General features: G+C 60.5%; 1 protein-coding gene across 14 annotated transcripts in view; it reads left to right on the forward strand.

Moving 5' to 3' along the window:
• The window catches only part of RAP1GAP (RAP1 GTPase activating protein), a 49,076-nt gene extending 39,268 nt beyond the window's left edge, over positions 1–9,808 (forward strand). For 5 of the 14 annotated variants that reach the window (XR_015722806.1, XR_015722805.1, XR_015722810.1 and 2 more), the window contains 9 exons: positions 748–879; positions 2,722–2,799; positions 3,772–3,881; positions 4,856–4,969; positions 6,377–6,500; positions 7,486–7,588; positions 7,906–8,040; positions 8,311–8,352; positions 8,778–9,808. Coding sequence is in view for 7 of the 14 variants with exons in the window: in XM_087858600.1 (XP_087714726.1) it covers positions 748–879; positions 2,722–2,799; positions 3,772–3,881; positions 4,856–4,969; positions 6,377–6,500; positions 7,486–7,588; positions 7,937–8,040; positions 8,311–8,319 (774 nt within the window). In the remaining 7 variants the exon portion in view is untranslated. Of the gene's footprint in view, positions 1–747; positions 880–2,721; positions 3,882–4,855; positions 4,970–6,376; positions 6,501–7,485; positions 7,589–7,905; positions 8,041–8,310; positions 8,353–8,777 lie in introns of those variants that run through there. The other 9 variants (XM_087858600.1, XM_045782184.2, XM_087858602.1 and 6 more) reach the window with 7 other exon arrangements.
• The last annotated feature ends 618 nt before the right edge of the window (positions 9,809–10,426 follow it).

Here is a 10,426-nt window from a genome sequence, read left to right on the forward strand (position 1 = left end):
AAATAAATAAAATCTTGAGACAGGGGCTTGAGGAGAGCCCTGCCTCTGTCCACTGGAGACAGGGAATGGGGTGGAGTGAACGTGGGTCTGGGGTGCCTTGGGGGAGGTGGGGCTCCAGTGGTCCCACATCTCTCATAGGTGCTGGACAGTGGACCTGGATTAAGTCGGAGGCAGCAGAGCCCACAGTTAAGGGCACATGATTTGACATACTGGTTCCAGGCTTGTCTCATATATGTAAAATGGGCATGATAATAGTGCCTACCTCGTAGGGTGGATTGAATGAGTGAACGTAAAGTACCTGGCCCCATAGGAAACATTCAGTACAGACTGGCCAAGAAAAGCAAGGAAAAGCGAGAGGGAGGAAAAAAAAGAAAGTAGTAAAGAAAGCCTTACGGGACCCTAAGAGCAAGAAATTGAGGTTTCTGGACGGCTCTCTGTGCACGCTCAGGGTCATGCCCCAGCATCTCCTACAATCCTTGCAACAGCCACATGAGAGTCATAGGAGGCTCAGAGAGGTGCAGTGGCTTGTCCAATGTCACCCAGCAAGTTGGTGGCGGAGCCAAGGCCCAAACTACCCTTAGGCACCATATGGACTTGCCCCTCCTGTGGCCTCACAGATAGGGACTTCCTGGGGTTACCCAGAGTGGTATTGGTGGGGAGGGACCAGATGTCCGGGCTCCTGGGTTTCCCAGGGGAAGGGGGCCTCCTAAAGTCTGTGCCTCCTCCACTCCCACCCCACCTTCACAGCGGGTCATCCGGAGCCGCAGCCAGTCCATGGACGCCATGGGACTAAGCAACAAGAAGCCCAACACCGTGTCCACCAGCCACAGCGGGAGCTTCGCCCCCAACAACCCCGACCTGGCCAAGGCAGCTGGAATAGTGAGTGCCCTCCCCCAACAGGCCTCAGCTCTCCCCCACCTCCGAGGCCTGCCCCCCTCCATTACCCTGCTGTCTGAGTGCCCATCCTGGGTTCTAGACTCAGTCTAGCCATGGCTCTCCATGGGGGCCCAATGTCCAGGCCACGACAGTGGGGTGCTGAGAGCCTGCAGCCCCCTTCCAGCTCCTCAGCCCTTCCTTCCTCCTGGTCCCTTATTCAGGTGACTTTCTGCGGGTCAGCTCTGGGGCTCCCTCTATATGACATTCCTTACTGAGCACCTGCTGTCTATCACATGTTGGGAATTGGGCTGCTTTGCGGGCACCTACTGTCAAGCCTTGAGCTGCTGGGAGCACCTACTGTGTGTCAGGCTGTGGGCACGCACTGTGTGTCAGGACGTGGATTTCTGTGTGAGCGCCTGCTGTGTGCCTGGCCCTGAGATGCTGGTGGGTACCTACTGTGTGTCAGGACTCGGGCTGCTATTTGAGCACCTGCTGTGTCAGGACCCGGTTGCTGTGTGGACGTGTACTGTGTGCGCATCTGCTGTGGGCCTGACCCTGAGTTTCTGTGAGCACCTGCTGTGTGTCAGGTCCTGGGCTGCCGTGTGGGCATCAGCTCTGTAAGTATCCACTGTATGCCCAGCCCTGGGCTCTTGTGTGAGGACCTACCACGTGTCAGGAGATGGACTTCTGAGCACAGGGTATGTGCTAAGCCCTGGAGACCGGGGGATCTTTGCTGCGTGTCAGGAAGCGAGCTGTGGTGGGAGCGTGTTCTCTGTGAGCCCCTTCTTCTGTGTGCCTGGCCCCAGCTGCTGTGTAAGCACCCACTGTGTGTCGGGGCCTCTGTGGTTATGGCTGCCTGTTGTGTGTTAGGAACTGGGCTTCTGTGTGAGCACCTACTGTGTGACTACTTCCTGTCTGCCAGCCTCTGTGGGATTCTGCTGCTAAGATGGGGGGTGGGGTGCTGGGCACACAGGGTGGATGAGGCCTTCAGCTGTGGGCCCATCTGCTTTCCACCGCCCAGTGACCACCCCTGACACGGCACCCGCCATCTCTCCTCCCCATCCGCCGTCTTTCTTCCATCCATCTGTCCGCCGTCCTTCTGTCCTTTATTGACTGTATGCTGCATGCCAAGCCCTGTGCTCAGTGCTGTGAGGCTGTGTCACATGGCAGGAGGTCCCCCGGCCCCCCAGCCACCCCTGCCCCGTGGTCTGGCCTGGCCCGGGGAACAAGCCGGGGCCTCTGCTGGCCTGCAGTCACCAAGCCCACTGTCACTGGAGAAGCAGGCCCACCCCCTCCCTTCCCGCTGAGTGGCTCAGCCTCCTGTGGGTGCTGTCGAGGGGCCCCGGGGCCGGGCCAGGCCAGCAGCACCCACCATGGCAGTAACCAGACCCATTTCTGTTTTTGTTTTTGTACATCTCTCTCTTCCGCTGTGACTCCTTTTCCTTCTGCGTCTGCATTTTCCCTGATCTACCTTCCCTTTCTCTCCCCGCTGCCCCACCCCCACCGACACCTGTCTCTTCCCTCCTCCCGCCCCCGCCTGCACTGTTCTCTCCCTGCTCTCTCCTCCCGACCTCCCTGTTCTTCTGGCTCTGTCTGTCTGTGTTTCTCTCCGTGATCTCGTGTGTGTTCCCCCATCTGTGTCTGTCCGTGTCACTGTCTCCTCCGTCCGCTGTGCCGCCCCTTCCTGGCTGTGTCTGTCAACCCCTTGACTCACTGTTGGCTTGGTTTCTCTTTGTCCGTCTGTCCTTCCCCCCTTTCCCTGTCTTACCCCTCCCACTGCCTCCATCTCTCTCTGTCTCTCTCTGTGTCTGTCTCTCTCTGCCCTTGCCCTCTGCTGCTTGCCAGTCATTGCTTATTCCTGGGAAAAGCGCGAGTAGATTCGGACGCCGGGGCAGTGCCATAGGCATAGGAACGGTGGAAGAGGTTGTCGTCCACGGGGCCGCCGGCTCTGGAGGCTGCCTGCACGTGCTGTTCTCTGCTCGCTCTCAGGACGGAGGCCATATTGGGGACGTTGCCCCCCCCCTTCCCCCTGGGCCCGGCCCGGGGCTGTGCAGGGTGGAGTGCCAGCAGCTCGGATGGCACTCGGCACCTGCTTTGGGGCCTGGTACCTGCGCCAGAGCTGGTGCCCCCCGCCGCCAGGGGCTTCTGGCCCTGCCCTGGCCCTTGGGACCCTGGGCGAGTCCCTGCCAGGATCTGGTACCCAAAGACCCTATGCCCAGCTGCACGTCCCCCAATATCGCTAGTTCTGCATGGAACGCCATCCCTCTCCTGATTCCCGACCCCCCCCCCCCGCCCCGCACCATGAACCGGCCTGGGGGTTCCTGCCTCTCCATGCCTCCCTGGGGCCCACCTTCCTGCCTCCCCAGAGAAGCTGGGGCCTGCTTCTGGGGCCTGGGGCCTCCCATCCTACTGTGTTTAATAAACCAGGGGAGGGAGGGTATCTTTCAATGCTGGGCCAGAATCTCCCCCAGCTAGTTTGGAGGTTCCAAGGTGGGGCGGGGGCTTGCATTGCAATCTCCACTCTTTCCCCATGACCCTGAGCCTCCAGGTCCCATGACAACATGGGGGCAGAGAGCTGGGAGCCATTCTGAGGTCTCGGCCTCTTCCCATCCCTGCCCAGAGTGGCTGCCCAGCCCCCTCGGGTTCCTGCCCTTCCCCTGGACTAAGATTCCAGGCCCCATGCTGCTGTGTGATTTTGGGGGCCCTTGCCCTCCCCAGGCCTGTTTCCCTATCTGTGAACTTGGAGGGCTGTCCCTGGAGATGGACATTTCTCTCCTCCTTTCTTGTTCCATTGTCTCTGCTTCAGGGCCTGGGGCAGCAGGGCCCCAGGTGGCATGTGGGGGACAGTGGCTCTCTCAGGGCAGGTGGGCACTGAGTTGGGGCCTTTCCCTGCAGTCACTGATCGTCCCTGGAAAGAGCCCCACGAGGAAGAAGTCGGGCCCATTTGGCTCACGCCGTAGCAGTGCCATCGGTATTGAGAATATCCAGGAGGTGCAAGAGAAAAGGTGGGTGGGCAGGTCCCCTGTCTCCTCCAGCCCCTTTCCTGGCCCCCGTGCAGGGGCAGAGTGAAGCAGGCAGGAGGGAGTGTCCGCTCTTCTGCTTCCTGTCCCTCTCGGGGCAGCTGTACAGTCAGGCGCCTGCTGCGTGCCAGGCACCAGGGCCAACTTGTCACCTACCGTGAGGGGCGTTCATGTCAGCGGTTCTGCTGGCTACGCAGGGGGTCACACCTTCCATGTCAAGATGCAGTAGGTGAGAGAGCGCAGGGGCCTGCCCAGGTCACGCAGCCAGTGAGGCAGAGCTGGGATGGACGGCCTGGTCTGCGGGGTCTGCAGGGGTGCATCTGTGTGGGCAGGGCGCAGGCAGCATGCCACAGTAGCTGCAGGACAGCCCCTGGGAAACAGGGCATAGTTTCTAAATGTGAATCCTGTCTCTGCCACACTGGGGCTGTGTGACCCTGGAAGAGTCACGATACCTCTCTGAGCTCCACCATCCCAATCTGGAAAATGAGGCTAAGAACACAGCCAACAACACGGGCTGCTGTAGAGGTGCGGGGCGGGGCGCGTGATGCAGGGCAGGCGCACTGAGTCCTTGGGAGTGGAGGCGGTACCATCTTCATGGCCACGAGAGCCCGTAATCCTATGAAGCCTGGCTTCAGAGCTTGGCTTTGCCATGGACATAGCTGTGCACCCCTGGGCAGATTCCTTCCCATTCTGGACCCCAGTTTCCTTACCCATGACAAGCATCAGGAGGGGAGGACTTGAGGAGTGTCCCGTCTTCTGTAGGCGCTCCAGCACGGCCTGCTTCTTTCCTTGGCCAGGCCAGCCAGGTTGCTGCAGGGACAGCTCTGGGGTTGGCCCCTGAGGATAGAGGGTATGGGGACGAGGCAGGAGGCACCCGGGACCTCACCACCTGGGCCTCGTTCTACCCTCGATGCCAGGCCCAGTGCTGAATCCCCCCGCTGCCCCCGTGTGCCCCGCAGGGAGAGTCCCCCCGCCGGCCAGAAGACCCCAGACAGCGGGCACGCCTCACAGGAGCCCAAGTCGGAGAACTCATCCACTCAGAGCTCCCCAGAGATGCCCACGACCAAGAACAGGTTGGGGTTCGGGGCACGCCGAGCCAGGGGGCTTGGACTCACCCTTTCCAGTCCCTGCGTTGGCCTGGGGCTGCCCGGGAGCGTTGGCAGGGCCAACGCTGGCAGTCCAGAGGAGCGTGACCTGATGAGCTGTTTCTAGATGGTGACACAAGAGAACAATGAAGCAGGGGATGGAATGGGGACTTACTGGGGGGGGGGGGATAGTTGGTGCTCTGGAAAGACATCTAGAAACGGGGGAAGCTTAAGCTGAGAGCTGAGTGAGGAACCAGCCCTGCCAAGACTGGCAGGGCAGAGGGAAGAGGGCTCTAGGCGAAAAACAGCAAGTGCAAAGGCCCTGAGGCATGCCTGAAAGACAGAAAGAAGAGTGGCGCAGTTGGAGCTGAGTGAGGGGCTGGGCCCAGGCAGACAGTTGTGCTGGGTGTTGCCGGGAATGAGGTCAGGGAGGCACGCGGGGGTTAGATCCCGGCTCCGGAAGCCCTATGAGAACTTCACATTTTACCCTCAGTGGGGCCAGGGAGGAGCCTTTGGGATTTTAGTTAAGAGGAGTGATGTTTCAAACCTGACTGTGGTTGCCACATGAAGAGGTGGGCTGGGGAAGAATGGAAGTAGGGGGAGGCCCTCCAGTGCTGGGGCTCAGCCCCCTCCGGGCTGGCTCTGGGAGTGTCTAGACTCCCAGGCTGTGCTCTCCTGAAGAGTCAGGCAGGTGAACAGAGAAGAAGACACGGACGACAGGGACAGGGAGAGACAGGGCTCGCAGACCCAGAGTGGGGAGATCCATTCCCACCCTGAGAGGAGGAATTGAGGAGGAGACCCTTGGCTGAGTTTTGAAAGATGAATTTGCTTTTTGGGATTTGAGGGAAGGGGTGAGACTCCAGGAGACACAAAGTCCCGAGCTTGGAACAAAACTGAGAGGGTCGAGAGTAGACTGGAGTTGGAAGGCCTGGGTCCAAACCCCTGTTCTCCCACCTTTGGCTGGGTGACCTTGGGCTATGCGCCCACTCTCTCTGAGCCTCGGTGTTTCCTCATCTGTAAGATGGGTCTATGAATGATAACAATGAGGTAACTCTGCTAAAAGCACTTGAAACAGTGCCTGGCACAGAGCAAACACACTGGACCCTAGTTTTTCTGTTAATAGTTACTGTTATTACTGAATACCTCGCCAAGGGAATTAGATTTTACTGGGGTGATGGGGAACCACCAGGTGGTTTTACTCAGGGGAGGGGTGTGCTCAGATCCGTGAATTCGGAAGGACAGTGGTGGGGGGAGGCTCGAGGCCTGGGCAGCTGTCATGGGGGCCACAGAGGTGCCTGGGTGGCTGCAGGCTGGGCCTCCCAGGGCAAGGAAGCGGGGTGTGGCCCAGGAGGTGCCCAGAGCAGACGCAGGCTGACAGGGTGCTGTCTGTGGCAGAGCGGAGACGGCGACCCAGAGAGCAGAAGTGCTGAAGGACTTCTCCCGCTCCTCGTCCAGTGCCAGCAGCTTCGCCAGCGTGGTGGAGGAGACCGAGGGTGTGGACGCGGATGACACAGGCCTGGTGAGAGGCCCAGGGAGCTGTGCTGCTCTCCAGCGGCCTGCAGGGCGGCTCTTTGGTGCCTGTAGATACTCCGGGCAGAAGCAGGAGCCTGGATGTGGCTGAGATGAGATCAGGGGACCCAGCCCAAAGAGTCATGCAGACTAACCCCCCCTTACTCTGAAGACTTCCATGGCTCCCCAGTGTCGTCCCCAGAGAGCCCCATCTCTGAGGGCTCCATTGAAGATCCAGTCCCTCCCCAGCTTCATCTCTTACCACCTTAGCCATTCTGTGCTCTTTTGCAGTCCCCCCCAGCATACCAGGCTTACCCCACCTCTGGGCCTTGCATTTGCCATCTCCTCAGTCTGGAACACTCTCCCTGCCTCCTCTTTCCCGCTTTGTCTGACTGACTCCTACTTATTCTTCTCGACTCAGCCTCACATCACCTCCTCCTAAAAGCCTTCCCTGATTTTCTAGTCCTAGGGTAGGTTGGGAGCCCCCCTCTTCACGCTCTCACAGACCCCTGGGGCTTTGCCCTTAGCACCCTTATGTCATTCTGCATTCAACAAAGCTTTAGCGGCCCCCTCTTCCTTGCCAGGCCCAGTCCCAGGTGCTACAGTTGCAGCAGGGAACCGTGTGGACCAAGGCCCTGCCCAATGGGGCTCAGAGTCTAGGATTTTAAGAGTCTCTTCACAGGCTGTTTTGCCTCCTAGACCTCACTGTCTGAGGGCAGGGATCCCGCCTGCTTTCTCGCACTGGCTTGGCCCAGGATAACACCAGTGAATGTTGGCTGAAGGAATGAATGGGAGTGTGTGGTGTTTGCCTCCCACTCTGTCCTCCTGTGGTCTCCCTGGGGTAGACATTGCTGGGCCCCCTTCCTCTTCACAGGGGCGCGAGGGTGAGGGGTTGTGGGTTGCAACAAGCAGAGGAGGCTGGGAGACGGGAGGGGAGCCCAGCCAGTGCGTGGATGAGGGCTAACCTCCCTCTTTCTCTCTTCCCCCATCCCCAGGAGAGCGTCTCATCCTCAGGGACACCCCACAAACGGGACTCCTTCATCTACAGCACGTGGCTGGAGGATAGTGTCAGCACCACGAGTGGGGGCAGCTCCCCAGGTACCAGGCCACAGGCAGCTTCCCCTTCCAAGCCCCTTTTGCAGCAGGAGGGGGACAGGGATGGGCACAGAGGGCGGAGACTACTTCTCATGCCCCAGGTGGTGGGTGTGTGATGGGCCTGCCCCTAACAGAGGAGACAGTGGGTGGGATGGTTGCGGGCTGATGGCTTCTGGAATGGTCTTGGTGGATGATGGAGGAGGGGTAAAGAAGGGAGGTAAGGGAGGGGTTCCCCAAGGGAGGGACTTGGCACGGGCGCGCAGCCCTGGTGCCCACCGGCCATCCATGCGTCCATCTCCCTGGTGCCTCCCCGCGGCCAGTGAGGTGGCTCCCTCCTGCCCCCCTCCCCAGGCCCCTCACGGTCACCCCATCCCGATGCCGGCAAGCCGGGGGACCCTGCGTGTCCCGAGATCAAGATCCAGCTGGAAGCGTCTGAGCAGCACAGCCCGCAGCTGGTACGTGCCGCCACAGGGGGCTGGCTGGGCCCCTGCGGCCAGCCTAGAAGCTGCCCTGTGGGAACGCTCCCCCACGAGGCAGTCGGCCCTGGGGGAAAGGGGACAGGTGTCCAAGGGGACCGGGGGTGGGCGCCGGGACCAAGAGGTCCCCCGAGCCAGGAGGGGCTGGGTTCATCTGGCCTGGGCACAACCCGTGTCTTCTGCTTGTCTGTGTCTCCTGCCCTGTGTCTTCATCTGTCCTCTCACCTGCGTCGCCGGCACTCTGTGCAGGGCTGTTAGCCAGGCTCCCGCTCTGAAGGTGAAACTGAGCAGGTCAGACCCAGTCCCCGGCTCTTGTTTGGTGGGGAGAGGGCAGGAGTGGGCAGGAAGGGGGGGTGGCTCCTCCCTGTCCCTCTGCCAGTCTCCCCGGGGCTGAGAGCGATGTGTACCTGGATTCAAACCTCTGCCACTCGGATGCTGGGTAGGACTCGGGGAGGGCGCTGGCTCCTCTCTGAGACTCCGTTTCCTTCTCTGTGCAGCGGGGCCAATCCACGCTGCCTTGGCCCACGAACTGCGGGCAGGAGTTGTTGGGAGCCTGCAAGGCGCTTGGGAATTGCGGGGAGGGAGGGGCCTGCTGGGAGAAGATTCCCAGTGGGACCAAAAGACCCAGAGAGAGCCCGGGACTGCAGGGGCGGCCCCTCCCCCTCCCACTTCCGTCTCCCTGCTTCGTGGTGTGTTCATCTCCCTCTCCCCTGCAGACAAGGCCGCAGAAGCACAAGGTGAAGATGCTATCGCAAGTCCAGGTGGATAGGACCTCTGCCCCCAAGGCCAGCACCAGCCTGTGGGCTGCCCCCGCCCCCACCTTGGCCACCCGGCTGGGCTGTCTCTGCGGGGCGGAGCCATCCAGACCTGGGAGGGGGAAGCTGCTGGCATCATCCCCACTTCCGAGGCTGGGGCAGGCCATGGTCAGTTGAAGCAGAACACCAGGCCTGGCTTGCCCCCACTCCGGGCCCTTCATCACACCGGGGTGCCCCTCTGGACTCATGGGGAGCAAGATGGGAGGGGAGGATCGAGATATCTCAGTGCGCACAGAGCCGACCGTGGAGGCAGTGGGATGTGAGAAGAGCACTGGGCTGGGAGTCCTGAGTCCTGGCTTCCAATTTGGGTTCTGCTGTGTGACTTTGGGCAAGTTGCTGTCCCTCTCTGGGCACCTCTGCTGCAAATGGACAAGATTATTTCAGAGGTCATTGAAGACTGTGATTCCATGCACCTGCCCCAGAATGGGGGGTTATCCTCCTAGGGCCCCCCCCATCGCCCTACCTTGCTTCTTGGGTTCCCTGGGACCCCAGGTGGGCTGAGGGGCTGGGAGCTGGCTATGCCCGTTGCCCCTCCTGGACCCTCAAGCTCTACCACAGATCTGCCGATGCCCTGTCCACTGCCTCCACCTGACAGACAAGTGACCCCCCTTAGGGGAAGGGGGACCTCCCTGGCTTCTCAGCCAGCACCCAGCTTAACCCCTGCCATCCCATGCTCTGGGCACTCTAGGTCGAGGGGTCTCAGCTGGCCTAAAGTTGTGGGCTTCGCCTTTGCGCCCCCCGCCCAGCTCCCACGGAGGGGGCAGCCAGGCACAGCTGCTGTGAGCCCACATCCTTGTGTGTGTCTGTCCACACTTTTTAGGCACCACGCCAAAGGCCAGCCTTCCGGCCCCAACACCCATTTTTGAAGCCCCTGTGGCTGTGTGTATGTCAGTAACAGTTGTACAAAATAAATTCTATTTATCGCTATTGTACCCCGGGTTGGGCCTGGCTTGGTGTGAACCCTGCCTGGACCGACTCCAGACAGACCTCAATGATACCGAGGTACCAGCCTGTCTGTCCCCCTCACCCCACCCTTCAGAGCTGCTGTTAGGCTCCAGGGGTACCTCCACGGCCAAACCACAGGTTCTGTGACCACCAGGGTGCTTCCTTCCCATCGTGCTGCCCTGCCCCCCACCCTGTTCCCCGTCTGCAAGGGGGGGGGAGTCTGGGGGGGGGGGCGTGTCCTGGTGCCATCTCGTACTAGCTGAGCGGCCTTGAGAAACTTGAGCCATGATTTCCACTTTTGTGAAATGGGAGCAGTAGTATCTCTCCCAAAGGCTTGTGATGGGAGTTCCTCGAGCTGGTGTATATCAAACACCTGGCCCATGGTCTGGCACACAGTGGGAGCTCTGTGATTGCCTTCCCGCCCTCCTTTCTGTTGCTCAATGAAGCCCAATAATTTTCTTAATATGGCCACCAGGGGGCGCCAAGGGATAGCTTACCAGGACTGACCGGACCAGGAAAGGGGCTCACGGTGCTGGACAGTTACAATTAAAGATACTGAGTGACGGGGGTGTGCACAGACCGGGGGGCCCAGCCTGCGTGAGAGA

This window comes from Ursus americanus, chromosome 33, assembly GCF_024610735.1.
Source record: "Ursus americanus isolate L20-20 chromosome 33, mUrsAme1.1.p, whole genome shotgun sequence".
Classification (NCBI taxonomy): domain Eukaryota; kingdom Metazoa; phylum Chordata; class Mammalia; order Carnivora; family Ursidae; genus Ursus; species Ursus americanus.